The following is a 16,467-nucleotide window of genomic DNA, read 5'->3' as shown; positions in this document are numbered from 1 at the left end:
TTAGGCAGTATCTACTGCTCTTGTAACAACTGAATGATTGCTAAAGAGAGAGAAAAAACAACAGAACACACAATCACTGCTTTACAGTAGCTTGTTACAGGAAAGACCAATGAGCATTTATGCTTAATCAATGAACCATTTACTCACTTAATTAGAGGGTGCTAGTGAATGAGGTTTATTTGCATTTCAATGGCAAGCACCCTTTGAGAAGGCAAGGCCCACGCGTGTTTGCAGCCGAGACACATTTGACTCAAATCATGCTGGCTTTCATTAGTGCCCTTAGGAGTTTCTATTTACTGCTGTTTGGACTGACAGAGCGAGAGGAACACACAAATCTTGAGTCCCGCTGATTAATTTGTATGAGTATCCTGACTTCCGAAGAAAGTCAAGCTTGTGTTGAAGGGCTTTTGGGAGTGACTTCTGCATCTCTTACAATTCGGAAAATGGTATTGAGAACAGGAACTTTCAGTGCTCATTAAAGTTTGAAAAACTTTATAAGACTTCGTTATATGAGCCAACCAAACTTTCATGACAAACTAGCACCTATATGTTTGGCACCACACGCCCCCACAGGACATAGGCCTACTCAAGTGGCTCACTTCCTCTTCACGGCCATTTCAGCCCATCTGTTACTGGTTTGAATTTTAGCTCAAGAGTTGATTCATGAAGACGGCTAACCAAAATGTATCTCTTTCCTTATTAATATTCCAAAACCCCCACCCTTCAGGTCTCCGAAAGCAGTATTCCAGGATGGATGGCAGTGGTGGTGAATGGCTCAGCACTCCCGTGCCCACGTCTTGCTTGGAAAACGTCACAATGGAAAATTCCAGCATGGGTCAAATCTACGAAGTCGTGCTGCAGTCGACGAACACGACTAAGCGCAATCCACAGTTTGTTGGCGTGGAGCTCGTTCAGTCTTTTAAACCTCTCATCATCCCGTGCTATGCTCTTGTGGTCCTGGTGGGAGTTTTCGGGAACTATCTGCTGCTTTACGTCATCTGCCACACCAAAAAAATGCACAACGTGACCAACTTCTTCATCGGTAACCTGGCATTTTCCGACATGCTGATATGTGCCACATGTGTGCCCTTTACCCTTGCATATGCTTTTAACCCTCGCGGGTGGGTTTTTGGAAGATTCATGTGCTACCTGGTGTTCCTCATTCAGCCTGTGACGGTGTATGTGTCAGTATTCACATTGACAGCCATTGGAGTGGACAGGTGAGCATTGCATCTGAGTGTTGTGTCTCTTGACAGTGTGACTAATTAATCATTGCTTCAACGTCAACTAGCATTCTGGGGATTTTTTAGTGCATGTTTCGGTTGATTAATCGCGTAAGATATACTGTTCAAAGCTCAAAACTAAAAAAAAATTTTATCTTATCCACCTTATTCCTACGCCTCATGAAGCTTTGCGTGAATTATGGGTGTAACTTCCGTTAAAGGTAGGGTAGGTAGGATTTATATAAAAACTTTTTACCAAATTTGATTAAACTTTCTATATATATCAATGCATAATTAAAATGTAAGTACTCTGATAAAAAGAGTATAAAAATCGAGTGACTCTAGACCGTTTAATCTTCATTAAACACAGCTCATTATTTCCATTCGGGACGAATCACAGGATTGGCTTGCGCGACTGTCACTCTCCGTCGCCATGACTACCGCCGCTATTACTGGCTCTGCCCACGTGCACGCACCCGTTTTTAGGTGGGAGCGAATGGAATTAATGAGCTGTGCTTATTGAAGATTAAATACACTAGAGCCACTCGGTTTTTCATACTCTATATTTCAGAGTACTTGCATTTTAATTATGCATTGGTATATAAAGACAGTTTAAACAAATTTGAATAAAAGTTTTTTTTAGACAATTCTGACCTACCCTACCTTTAAGCTGTAAACAGTCAGTGAAAGGCTCACTCTATGAACGCAATACGTTAAAAAAGTGTCACAATGAGATGACATTAATCTACTCACCCTTCAACTATTGAACATTAAAAGGAAATTTAAGTGTAAAAGCATCAACAATGTACTTCCAACAGACCAAATAACCCCAAAAGCACGAGTCTTTGGTTAAATATCTTTGTAGTAATATATATCTGTATTATGTAACTTATGTTGCCTTAATCAAAAATGTTCATTAACTTCAGCATTACGTGATACTATTTCAAAGTGATTTCCGTGAAGTCATTTTGACAGATTATAAATTGTATTTACCTGTGAAAACAAACCTGGAAGGAGACGTGAGGATTTGAGGAGAATAACTAGAGATTCTTCGTGCATTACAGTGAATAATTAATGGAATATATCGTAAATTAAATTCGGGAGAAGACCACAAATGTGCAGTATATGTTGTCCTTTTTCATACTTTTATAGCGGATTCCAAAGGGAAAAAAGAAAATAATCATGAGGAAAAGAAAGCAGTGACTGAAAAGAGCTCTTGCCATAGATTTTGTTATAACATGTCACGTTAAAATACCAAGTATAACGTTATTCTCATGATGCCTGAAAATCATGAAGGAAAATTGACAGCTCACCCAGTAAAACTGACAGATCAGCTTTATGTGTAGGGCAGCCTTATGATTTGAAATTATTAGTTTCAGCCTTTTTGAATGGAAGTTCCCCAGACCGGAAGGTTGTCAGGAATAAGGTGGATAATACCGCACTTACTGCAAAATACAGTACATGAATGCTGTGAAATATTACAATTCAAAAAATAACTTTTCTATTTTAAAATGCTATTTTTCCTGTGAAGGAAGCTGAATTTCCAACAGCCATTACTCCAGGCAGTTTCTGCCTTATTCTGTGACAATAAGCCTCATCAAGTGTTTATTTTTTTTATTATTATTTTTTTTTAAACAGTATATAAAATCCATGATGACTTAATGCACAAGTATTTGTAGTACATAAACTAATCATACAATTGTCATTAGCAAAATATAGGAAATTTTATAAATAATTATTAATTATAATTATAGAACACAAATTATTGGTTGTTCAGCAGTGTATTTGATTTCTTAGCCAGTTAAAAGCAAGAGATAAGAACAAATCAAACATGTAAATTAATCAAAAGACAGAAAAAAATGTATTACACTCACTTCTGAAATAATGGCTACGCCCTTGTTATCATTATCAAGATATGCCATATTGTCATTATCATGTGACCTACAGTATCAGCATCAGTTGCGTTGCTTTCACTGGCATTCACAAATCCTCTCCCGTGGTTTTATGGGATCGTAGTGTCCATCGTATGCACACTTCAGAATCTCACCGGAAAATAGTAGGTCATTTGAGTACTTTTTGACTACCGGTACTCTTTAATGAGTACTGTGAATTCAAACATACTTCTTTTGTCACGTATCGTTTTTCGCCTATACTATATAGTAGGGAAATTTGCGATTTCGGATGCAGACAGAGTGTCTATTTACACTAAGTGCAAATAGCCTGCCTTGTTGGCAGAGGCTATTTACTAACTCCACTAACTCTTGTCTGATTGAGTAAGACAAAGTTACAAAATAAATCTCACTCATAACAGAATCAGTGTCGTGGAGAGTAAGGCAGGTGCCGCTAACTTGTGACACGACTGATGCAAGTTTGAACCCATTCTTCATCCCTTTTCCGATCACATTTCAGCTCTGAAAGGTTTTATTTTCAATAAAAATGGCATAACAACAAGAGTTTTTCATTGTACTAAGATTTGAATTGTATGGTTTTTATTTGCATTCCTTTTACCAAGGCAAAGAATGTGTTGTGGTGCTGGCACGAGTGTCTTGCACTGCAATTATGCAGATAAAATCAACTATTTGAAACTTCTGGGTTTGTATGATCCCTCAGAGAAATTTAAATCTACTGCCACAGCCACATGTGGATCAGTTCAAATAGAGCATAGGCAATCATATGATGACTGGAATCTGTAAATTATCATGATTTGTGTTGAATGTTTGTTCTGATCCTTCAATAATTAAATGGCATTTTGCAGGTTACAGTGCCCAGTGAGTCAATGTATAGAACAATTATGTAGAAACGAACTAGATTCTCTTTAATATAGCCTACTTATAAAATGCCGTCGTTTTTGTGAGACAATTTTACTTCCGCATCTGAAAACCGCCAAACCGGAAGTTATGTAACGGGAGGGAGTACAGCCTGGAATTGATCGCAATGACAGTTCGGACGCTGAGGAAATTGTAAATGTTTACTCGTATGACGGACCTCAGCCATATAATTATGAGCTCCAAGAGAGCTGGAACACGCCAGGATTAGAACAACAGTCATAGGAGACAAATTGTGGTGTGAGTTGTGGTGTGAGAAGAACAGGGCAGGTGTCTTGGTGAGAGACCAGTGTTAGCTTATAGATATACGTTAGCTGACGATATGTAACACTGTGCTCAGATCACAATATTGTACAGATTATTATCATGTATCAGGCAATAGCAAAGCTAGTATTTGACCCTTACCTGCATGTGTTGTGTCAGCCATTAGGAGACAGTTTTCAGAGGAAGGAGGTCTTTATAAAGGCTTTGAATGGCCCCATTTTCTTGACAAAATGAATAATAATCATAAAAATTATAAAAGTTATACAAATTAAAATTAAAAGTGTTTTTTGTACAGATTGAAAATAAATTATAGAATCATTTATGATGGTAAGTTTCGGCTGCAGACTAATTACAAACACATAAATGCATTACATTAAAAGTTTATGTAGGATATGTTTATGAATTAAATTAAGACAAGGCACATGTTGTAAAACCGGATCCGTGACCATCATGTTTCCCGCCGAATGAACCGGGCGAACCGATGAAGGTATTGTGACTGACAGTGTGGTTTATCGAAGCAGCAGAAAAGTCCCATCTCCTCTTTAAAAAAAAAAACTGCAATATGCCCTTTAAGCGTTTCTTTTAAGTTCATTCTTGTATATATCAGGCGTTGATTTTAGCAGGAATATTATTTTTTTTAACAGAACTTTTTATTTTTGTTGTATGCAGGTCACAATAAAAACCTTTTTACCTTTTTTTGGGCTTTTCAAATGACTTGATAATGTGCCCTTGCCACAGACCCAGACCTTGAGTCTTAAACTACTGCATGACAATCCATCATACAAATAAATTGAATATTTAAATATTTAAAAGTATGATAATAGAGTGAAATCAAGCATTTTAAGCACAATTCATTAAGATGTGCTGGAAAGGACACTGGTAGAAATCTTAATGACTTTCAAAAAAATAGAGACATAAATGACAAATTGTCATGTGATGAATATCCACAGTGGGACCTTGTTAGACAATGAGAATGTGCAAAGTGTTAAGATTTATGAGTTTATTTTCTAAAAGTCTGCACGTTTTCAAAGTGTCAAAAGCAACTAATCATATTGTTTTATAGAACAAGATTGTTAAAAATACAGTGTTGTGAAAAATTATTTGCCCCCTCCTGATTTTTTTTCTGCATACTTGTCACACTTAAATGATTCAGATCATCAAACAAATTGTTATATTACACAAAGATAACACAAGTAAATACAAAATGCAGTTTTTACATGATTTTATTTATTAAAGGAAAAAAACTGTCCAAACCTGCCTTGCCCTATGTGAAAAAGTAATTGCCCCCCTAAATCTAGTAATAACTGGTTGTGCCACCCTTGGCGGCAACAGCTGCAATCAAGTGTTTGCTATAACTGCCAATGAGTCTTTCACATCGCTGAGGAGGAATTATGGCCCATTCTTCTTTGCAGAATTGTGGGCAATTACTTTTTCAAATAGGGCCAGGAAGGTTTGGACAGCTTTTTTCCCTTAATAAATTAAATCATCATTTAAAAACTGTTTTTTTTTTATTTACTTGGGTTATCTTTGTGTAATATAAAAATTAGTTTGATGATCTGAATAATTTAAGTGTGACAAATATGCAAAATAAATGTTGGGTGTGATGGATTTTTTTAATTAATCAAAACTAAGATTTATTTTTCTTGCAGAAACAACATTCATAGGCTTTTGAAATCTTAAATGTTTCCAAACTCTTTGGTCGAAAAATCGTGACTTAGTTTAAACATAACAAATATGGGAAATGAAACAAGACATATGTCTAGGTTTGAAACCTTGTGTTTATGAAGTAATCAAGAAAACAGAGTTTGCTTCTACTTAGTAACAGAAGGGTGTGCCTATGAAGAACCAAACAATTTTTTGGGTAATTATGTAATGTATCTATCATGTCATTTTCGCCATGCTCCTAATCTATAAAAACGGTTGTATTCCTTTTGCGGATGGGATTCTCTCTGAAATTTGTCTGAGATCCTCCGGCCTTGATTAAAGCATATTCGAAGGCATTGTCTGAAGTCTGTCAGTTACTGGGCAGTAAGTTAGTTAGGGATTGCGAACTCAAAGCCAGTTGTCGACTGTAGACGCAGAGCTAGAGTATAAAGATATTATTAATGTAGACTGTAGACGTTCGGGGACGTCGATTGTAGACATTCGAGGACGTCAATTATAGACGTTACCCAGAGAAACTAATGTCGACTGTAGGCGTTTCGGGACGTCGATTGTAGATGAGACCCAGAGAAACTAACGTTGACTGTAGACGAGACCCAGAGAAACTAACGTCGACTGTAGACGTTCAGGGACGTCAATTGTAGACGAGACCCAGAGAAACTAACGTTGACTGTAGACGTTTGGGCACATCGATTGTAGACGAGACCCAGAGAAACTAACGTTGACTGTAGACGAGACCCAGAGAAACTAACGTCGACTGTAGACATTCAGGGACGTCGATTGTAGACGAGACCCAGAGAAACTAACGTTGACTGTAGACGTTTGGGCACATCGATTGTAGACGAGACCCAGAGAAACTAAAGTTGACTGTAGACGAGAAACTAACGTCGACTGTAGACGTTCGGGGGCGTCGATTGTAGACGAGACCCAGAGAAACTAACGTTGACTGTAGATGTTAGGGGGCGCCGATTGTAGACGAGACCCAGAGAAACTAACGTCGACTGTAGATGTTAGGGGGCGCCGATTGTAGACGAGACCCAGAGAAACTAACGTCGACTGTAGATGTTAGGGGGCGCCGATTGTAGACGAGACCCAGAGAAACTAACGTTGACTGTAGATGTTAGGGGGCGCCGATTGTAGACGAGACCCAGAGAAACTAACGTTGACTTTAGATGTTAGGGGGCGCCGATTGTAGACGAGACCCAGAGAAACTAACGTTGACTGTAGATGTTAGGGGGCGCCGATTGTAGACGAGACCCAGAGAAACTAACGTTGACTGTAGATGTTAGGGGGCGCCGATTGTAGACGAGACCCAGGTAGACTTAGGTCAGGTGCAAAATAAGAAAAATCTACCACAGGGGCAAATATTTTTTCACAGCACTGTACATAATATAATATACATAATATATCAACAATCATCTTATGTACATGTATTATAACAAATGTCTGCAGTGGGTGCCAACACTGTTGTTGTCCAATTTTAGCAGATCAAATCATTGCTTAATATTGGCCAAAGACATTAAATTCAATTGTTCACTTAATCTTTATTTGGCAACTTTTTTCTAGGAGTTTGAGACGCACTCCACACATGTAAATAATAATGTGTAGCTCATGTGGAGCAGCATTTACTGTGGACAGAGCCGCTCTGAGACGCACGTAACCTACACGCATGTAAATAAGTATTAAACCCGCCGGCATATTTATTTAATTGAATCGCAGTCTTTGTGAATTCACAATAGCACTATAGTAAGTTTTTTAAACTGTTTAATACATCATGCAGCCTTAGAAAACGGTCTAATAATCCGGTTCATGGATTCTCGTCCGTCGAATGCGCTTTTTTCTGTATTTTGCCAGTTACTCGAAACAAGTAAATAGAAATCGAGGATTTTTTTTAAATCGAGTACTCAAATTTATTCGAGGAATCATAACAGGCCTCATTTTATCTATAGATATACAAAATAAGGCCATGAGAATGCATGATATTATGTGACCTCCATCTCACATGTGACAAACAGTTGTATAGGCCTTTATCACAGTCCGCATGATGTCACATCCTGCTCCGATTGGTAGCGTAAAGGAATTTTGCCTGCATTATTGTTAATGGACAGATGGCAGTTTTGACAAGAAAATTAAGTTGACCTTAACAATAAACGACAATACTTAAAACTTTTTATTTGGACTTACACGATACCCTACTATGCATGTCATCTTTTATTTTAATGTGTAACATTATCTGAGAGACACGATTGTCAGCTGTTGCCAGTCATTATTAACGAGCAGCACGCAGCTAAAGTTACTGCCAGAGAAAATAATTTGTATTTATTTTTGCATTATATTACCAGTCATTATTGTTTACAATATAATGCTGTCCAATCAATGCACTCCACCAGGGAGGATATGACTCATTTACGATGATCAAACCAGTTATTTTTTTTAATAATCGTCTATAGGCTGGAAATATTCCTTTATTTAAACAACTTCAATTTTATCTAATTATTGATGATTGCATTATAAAATAAGTGCGTGAAAAATTCCCCAAACCTTTAATTTAATCCCCCCAAAAATAGACTTTAGCTGTAATTAATATTTTAAGATTTAATGCTCTTTAATGTGATATGTTGTTTGTATTGTATTCTTGCAGATCTGCAATAAAATAAGGTGATCAGACTCTGAAGAACTGCGCATACACATACAGTATGGCTTGCACGCTCCCCTTTAAATCACGAAATATTATGACACCTTTTTACTTTGTTTCACAATACCCAATTAACCCAATTTTAAACTGAGTTTGGTGTCTTTAGAAGTATCTGTGCTGCATTTTTCATAAATAAATCACAACAATCCTGTGCTATGGGCACATACAGTGATACAGGGTGCAGCAGAAGTTGTTATGCTCCTGTTTGAAGTGTGATAAAGGCCTATAGTGACATATTCTGCAAATACATAGAAAGCTAGAAGGCTAAAGTAATATCAAAGTGTTGCCAAATTTAAAATACCAAGGACACCTAAGATAAACCATCCCCATTTCTGAAAATATATAGAGGATCTTCTCTTTTTAACTTTGTGACTTCGTAAAGCCCTTAACCTTCCTGCATAGTCAGTGATGGATGATGGTACTGCTGCACGTTAGCCACAGAACATGAAAAATTGGTGGATTGTAGTATAATAGGTGCATTAAGAATCCATTTACCTTACAGTGATGTCTTTTTGCGCAGACAAGGCTGTCACCTCCCTTTACGTGGCCTGGTGGTTCATCTTCTGTGCTTTTACACGTAGTGAAACCCACATGAATACTGTCTTTGAAAGCCCTTGATTTATCATCGGGTTTAGATGCAGACCCATTCAACCAGGCTGGATTGGAGGCAAGGAAATGTCTGTCCATTGAAGAGCTAACACATTTCAACATGTCTTAAGAAAGACATGGATCAGCTCCATGCTCACCTTGAAGCAAAAAAAGAGTTCATTTTAGAGGTTCATCTAAAGAGTTCATTTCTTGTTTTGATCCAGTTTATAACAGCCCACTGAATGTCTCTACAAAATGCTTGCTAAATCTCTCATTTGGTTCAGCTTTTAGGTTGTCTTTATCTTAACACAAACCTCTAAAACGCAAATATCATTAAGAATGAATCTAAGAATTAATAGATATGATTATTACAGCAAAAACAGTGTTTGTAACAGTGTTGCGTAGTGTCACAACTAATAGCTTGAATTGACAATAAATAGTTGAATTGTGGAAAATACAAAAATATAGGCTATGTAAAGTATAATTAATTTTCAGCAAGGCAATACATATGATATAATCCTAACTAATCAAATACTCAATAATAAACTGACTTACCATGTAAAGGGCTGGTTCACAGTTTTCTACGGCGCTTGTGTTTGATGTAAACATGATCCGTGGACAGACGTCTTGTTTGAATGTTCTTTTCAGCCCTCGCGCATGATCGTCACATTTGTTATATGCCATGTCAAGTTAAACAAAATGTAACTTTTAAAAAATCGTGCGTTTTTAATCATTCCGCTGCCCTGGGTGATTGATGTCTTCATTGACATTTTTGGAGATCGAATTTTAGCGCCACTGTTGAATTGAATACGGGTCATTTAAAAAAATGTGACGATCATGCGCGAGCGCTGGAAAGAACATTCAAGGACTCGATTCCCAATGCGACCGATTTAAGGAATCGATTCTTTGTGGAATCGAGTCTCAGCTCTAATGTGCTCTAGTCGTACCATATTGCCTGAAATAAACATGCCTTTTCATAAAAAGTTCAAAAGATCTGATATTGTAAAAGGCATCTATTGCAATCTCAGATAACCTTGACACACAGTCATAAAGGTCTAAACAGTTCTGATAGCAGACATGTCTGTAAAAAAAAATAATTTAGATTCCTTTACGGTGAATGTCCAAGCAAAGAAAGAGGCAAGCTTTGTTTCTGAAAGCCTTTTGTAAAATGCTGTCAATTGTATAATCTTTTGTAAATCCAGCCAGCTATAATCACATTGAAAGCATCCAAACTGCTATTTAACAAATATATAACAACTGCAAGGCTTCAAATGGGTAAACAATATGATTTACAAACTAAATATATTGGGCCTAGTCCATGCAGGTTTATTTTAGTTGTTACAGGCAGTGGACGCATTCAGTAAATAATAACTAATAAAAGACCCAGTTTAAAAGTATCGCAAGCTCAAAAGGAAGAACATAACAAACTGTAGGCCTAATCAACGTAGATGGATCATGGATGAAAACAAACACATACTAATGAAAACATTAAAAACTGCTATGAAAAGTTAGGCATAATTTGCCTAGGCCAAGTGTTTAGGCATAATTTTGTAACCTGTGCTTGCTTTTCTGTTAAAATTAACAGTGGTTTGTGAATGTATGCTTTAATAACAAATCATTTATCCTAAGCGTTCATGCTGGGATGACATTATGCTAGGCAAGTACGTAACTAAAAAAAGTCAGTTATGCGCAGGTCTGTAGTTTATCCACATCTGAGACGGCATGAGGGGGAATAAGTGATGAGAGAATTTTGGGGTGGAATCAAAAATTTAAAAGTGTGCTCAGAAGAGGTGTTGGAGAGTTGCATGAGATAGAGCTGTGAGAACACTGCCATAACTCATTGCCTTAAACTGTCCTTTTAACTTCCAGATACTACGCTACAGTTCATCCACTGAAGAAGCGCATATCAGTTCTGGGCTGCACGTACCTTCTCTCTGGGATCTGGATTCTGTCATGTGGTCTGGTAGCTCCTGCTGTGGCCCACACATACCACGTGGAGTTCAAGGACGAAGGTTTCACCATCTGCGAGGAGTTCTGGATGGGTCAGGAGAGAGAGCACCTAGCCTACGCTTACAGCACGCTCTTCATCACCTACGTTCTTCCACTGTCCGCTCTTTGCATCTCCTACTTGTGCATTTCGGTGAAGCTTCGCAATTGTGTGGTGCCGGGTCATCGTACCCAGAGCCAAGCGGAAGCCCAGCAGGCTCGGAAACGCAAGACGTTTCGCCTGGTGTCCTTGGTCGTCGCTGCTTTTGGGATCTGCTGGCTGCCAATAAGCGTCTTCAATGTTCTTCGGGATATTGATATAGACTTGATCGACAAGCGCTACTTCCTGTTGATCCAGCTGTTGTGTCACTTGTGTGGAATGAGTTCATCTTGTTGTAACCCGTTTTTATACGCGTGGCTGCATGACCGTTTCAGGGCGGAATTGCGGAAGATGTTTACCTGCCATAGACGGATTGGCATCGGGATTCCTGCTAACAACTGTGCCACCGCTAGCGTGGTTCTCTGACAGAAAATGAGCAGGTTGAGTTAGTTCAAAGACCAGCAAGGCTAGCAAAACACTGGGTTGTAAGCTTCTGGAATGGAGAAAGTGTTCACATCGTCCTCTGCCATCTGCCAAGTTCCTCCATGTGCATCATGTTCTAGATGGACACAGATGGTCCTTCTTGGAAGAACAAACCATGTCTGCTGGTAAGAAAACTGTTGGATTAAGCCACGAGATTTCACCATACTGTCTGTGATTTGGATATGGATAACCCAAAAGGAAACAGGCTTTGGATGTTGGTCTCATCACAGAGAATGGTCCCTAAAAAAACTGCAACAGAAACATTGAACTTCTGACACCCAACTTAAAAAAGTGAATGAAGTACAGATTATGAAGTAACGCCTTTCAGATGGTTGGAATAATGTCACTGCATGTGTTTAGGAGTTGTTATTGAAAGTATATTTACATCGAAAAAGTTTTTTTTTCAGCCACAGATAAAATATTTAAAAAGGACACATGGACTAGAGAGCTATTCAATATTTAAACTCTTTATTAATCAATTGTTTTCCTAACTTTTGAGCCTTTTATGTTTTTTTGTGCTTATAAAGTATGCACAAATACACTTATTGTCTTTGTATACAAAGCAAAGTTGGTCTGGGCAAACAAAAAGTTATTTTAATTTTGAAGGGAATAATATGACTCTATTGATGTTGTAATGTAATTGAAAGAATCCAGTATCTTAGCAAACAAGGAACAAAACTAAAAGTTCAGAGAGGAATGTGCCTAAATGTATCACATTTAGTCTCACTTGTGATTTTAACTGTATAATTTTGAATAAATTCATGTTATGTGCAATGTTGCATCAATAAACAATGTCTGGATTGGGTTTTTTTTTTATACTGAGACTTCTCAGCATGAATACTCACATCGATGGATATAGGAAAATGTATATTTTCAAGAAAAAACTGATCATTACCAAGCATTATTTCACAAAATACATTTAATGATTTGAACAAACCTCGAAACATTACAGTTTGTGCTAAAGACATGAATGAATGCCTCAAAGCAGTTGGTCGTATGAGAGGTTTTCAAATGGTAAATGATTAACATGATTAAAAATCCCATAGAATTACATTGTAGGAGCCTAGCCAAATCTATAGGTCATAGAGACAATTTTTTTTTTGTCCAACACCATACAACATAGCAAAACCATTACGACAACCCAGCACACCCTTGTGAAGAACAGTTTAAAAAGTACTTATTACGTAAACAATACACTCTAAAATAATAAGTGCAAGCTGAATATAATTTACAATAAAATACAAATATATTAGTTTAAATTGATTAAATGCAATCATAGTGATTTTGACGCACTTTTATACATGTACAGTTAAAATTATAATAAAGTACTTTACATGCGCTTTAGTCAACACAAAAATAAATGTGCTTCTTTAAAGAACGACAAAAGATTATTAATGGTTTAAAATGGTATTGCACTTAATTTTACATTATTACAGTTTGTAATGTAAACTACATTTACATATTTAAAGTACAAGTGTGTTAAGAACTCTAAAAACACAAGAGTGTGTGTACTCTCTCTTCAAGTATACCTAAGTGGCTTTTTTACAAAACATTATCTGTTAACATTAGTTCTAACTTTAATTCAAAGAGCTAAAGGTTCCATCAGTACAAAAACGCTAATTCAAAGGGACACTGTTGAGTCTATACAGTACAGAGATAAACTGATGAAAAGAAAGAGACTGACGGCAGTGAGATTTGAAACACTCTGGGCATGATGATATCCTCGCCACAACAGCCGGAAATGAAAATGATGTGTGGCAATAAAAGACAAACCAATAAAAAAGGAAAGCAGTTTGAGTTTTTCTATTTTTGCCCCCTTTTCAATGGTCTGCCATCCCAGTACATCAAAGACTACACGAGCCAGGCTTCGATAATAAGACCAGTGATTCACGAGGAGGATGGCAGGAAATGTGAAAGACAAACAAGCTGCACACTGCAAATGAGACACTTCCAGCCCTTCATCTCTCAGGCTGCTGGTTTGCAGACCAAGTTAAGCTCCCAGGTCTCAGATCTATTGTACAAACAGAAAAGAATATGCTGCTCGGTGCTCAGACACACTGCAGTGCCGGCTTTACATTTAGATCTGGAAGTGAATCACACAGATCTTTTCTAATGCTAAGATCCCCCCAGGCCACCTCCTAACAAGATTTAGAAAATGGAGAAACAATATTGGGTCATCACTATTTGTATAACTTCACTAGTTTTTGTTATTAGTCCTGGGGATTTTTGAGTAACTTTTTCTACAGGTTACATCATGTCAGTAGGTAATAAAAAGTGATTGGCTGAATCATTCATTCAACTGATTCGTTCAAACACACTGTTTTATTCAACCCAATCTCAGTAGAAAAGCTAACTATTTTACAACACCACCCTTAAATCTAGCTGTCAAAATGTAAATGCATGAATGCAATGAATTAGCCAACAATTCGCCAAAATGTAAAACAGCTGCGAATTACCTTGAGAGTGTGTTGGTTTTTATTGTTATTCATATATGCGCAAATGCTGGTTCTGCTTTGTTTGGAAAAACAATATGAGCAAATAGACTTGCATAAAATCTAATATTAATGTATTTTTTTATTAAACTATAAAACAAAAAAAAAGTCACCTGATGCAGCACCCTTGTGTGGTATTTCTCAACTTTCAATGGCTATATAATTTCATAATTCACATTTAATGTGGGAGGGACTAAAAACTTTGAACTAAAAACATTTCACTTCTCTAACTTGAGCATTGTGTGGTGTTTTTTCAACACATATTTTTATCTGCATTAGATATACAATAATTATGAGTCCCTGCTGTTCCAATCTGGACCTCCCGTTGAAGACCTTTACATCTTATGCAAACTAAAGATAAAAAAAAACATCAATAAATCTAAGAATGAATTCAACTGAAGGGCAAATATTTTTAAGCATTTGTTGACTGAAAACTGGTGAATGGCGGTAGACAATGCAGGATTTTGCAAACAGAATATTCCTGATAATATTTCCAGTTCTTTTTTCTTTGTTGCTGCTCTCATATTCCTCCTCATAATGTGTTATTATCCTCAGAGACGTTTCCTTCTGTGCTTGAAAACTGCAGTACAGGAAGTTATTTCAAGAAGAAATTATTGCATATTAAAGCCAAATCACAGCACTTGATCATAAATGAGGACAAATGTAAAAAAATGCAGCTTCCTAAACATTCCATGTTTTGGTGTTCTACAAGAATGATTTTGTGAACAATATACACAGAAATTCGTTTTGAATGAAGCCCTGTTACATTCAAAACGATTTTCATATATACATATATAATTCATATATGATTATATGATTTTTATACAAAATATTTTTTATTTAACAAGTCTACAAAGACATGTTACCGAGATATGTTATTTTTGTCCACTTTTTGTATCTAAAATTTGCTAAATTGTTTGCCAATCTTGAAACCCTTCTATAAACCCTCTTCATAATGGAAAACAAAACTTCCCATATCATTTGTGTTTTGACCTCATTAATGCTGACAATCTGCATTTTTCTGAACTATTCACATATTTCAGCCTAAATGTTCTGTTTTTTGTTTTTCTATACCTTGATATTACACACTCTCACTTTATTACACCCAGAACGTAATGGCACTGCACACATAAATTGCACATCAATAATATATCTGCACATAATGACACAAATGTGTCTGGATGGAACTGGGAAAATCACTAAATCCATGTTGTCTGACATTCATTAACGCAAGCTATATGCATGCTGTATTTTTGTATTTTGTTGATACAAATCAGTCAATATCAGCCTTTCTGCTAATTATCTCGTTTAATTAGCCAACTGTAGATACTGTCAACTGCATAACCTTTAAGCATTGAGTAAGGCAATGCAATTAGTTTCAGATATTTGGATAGTTGTGTGGTGAGTGGCACCAGGCCCTGCACTCTTCGCATGTAAAAGTCAATTATAATAGCAGCGAAGAATCATTTTAAGACATTGCACATAATGATGAATCCTCTTGAGCAGCCTGACAAGTAGACAATACAGTGTGCTGCATTCTACTGCCATCTGGTGAGCAAAACTGTACTCAACAGTCTGCTGCTCTAAGCATTATTGTTATATACTAGCATGTTATTTATGAGTATTCAATCGTTATAGTTATAAACCCCATAAAGCTTCTATTGTCTGATTAATAGTTTATACTTTTAGTATGAATGTCCTTTAAGTCGTGGGACACGTCTTTTTGCTGTGAATCTCTAAAAAATGTTATGAAGTAAACACAAATTACTTTTACATTGTTATTAATATTTCAAGACTTACTGTACTAAAGCTACTTATGTTTACTTGATACATTACAGATTACATCATTATGATACATCAGGGATTAAATATGATTGTATTGCATTGCATTATACAATAAAAACTACAGCGCTTTTGATCATAAAACTAATTACATTTTTGTCTTATCTTATTGAGATATATACAGTAGAGTAACATCTGATATTTATATGCAAGTCTGTTAAACTGTTACAAATATCTCTTTGATTTACATTAATGCTATTAGAATTTCATCTTACTTTTTGGTCTTTATTTATTTACAATAACGGTTCAACAAAATTGCTCCATATTCTGACTATTGTACGTCATATGCCAGGCTAAATTTTTATTA

General features: G+C 36.6%; 1 protein-coding gene across 1 annotated transcript; it reads left to right on the top strand.

Annotated features, from left to right (window-relative positions):
• Positions 1-750: 750 nt before the first annotated feature.
• Positions 751-12,609, top strand: prlhr2a (prolactin releasing hormone receptor 2a; the record flags this gene model as incomplete). Its single annotated transcript, XM_079638123.1, has 2 exons — positions 751-1,220; positions 11,127-12,609. The coding sequence occupies 2 exons, from the start codon at positions 751-753 to the stop codon at positions 11,767-11,769; spliced, it is 1,113 nt and encodes a 370-aa protein (XP_079494249.1). The 3' UTR covers positions 11,770-12,609.
• Between the last annotated feature and the right edge of the window lie 3,858 nt (positions 12,610-16,467).

Source organism: Phoxinus phoxinus (genome assembly GCF_949152265.1).
Source record: "Phoxinus phoxinus genome assembly, chromosome: 15".
Taxonomy (NCBI): Eukaryota; Metazoa; Chordata; class Actinopteri; order Cypriniformes; family Leuciscidae; genus Phoxinus; species Phoxinus phoxinus.
The sequence above is the reverse complement of the archived record's forward strand: the minus strand, read 5'-3'. Positions and strand labels throughout refer to the sequence as shown.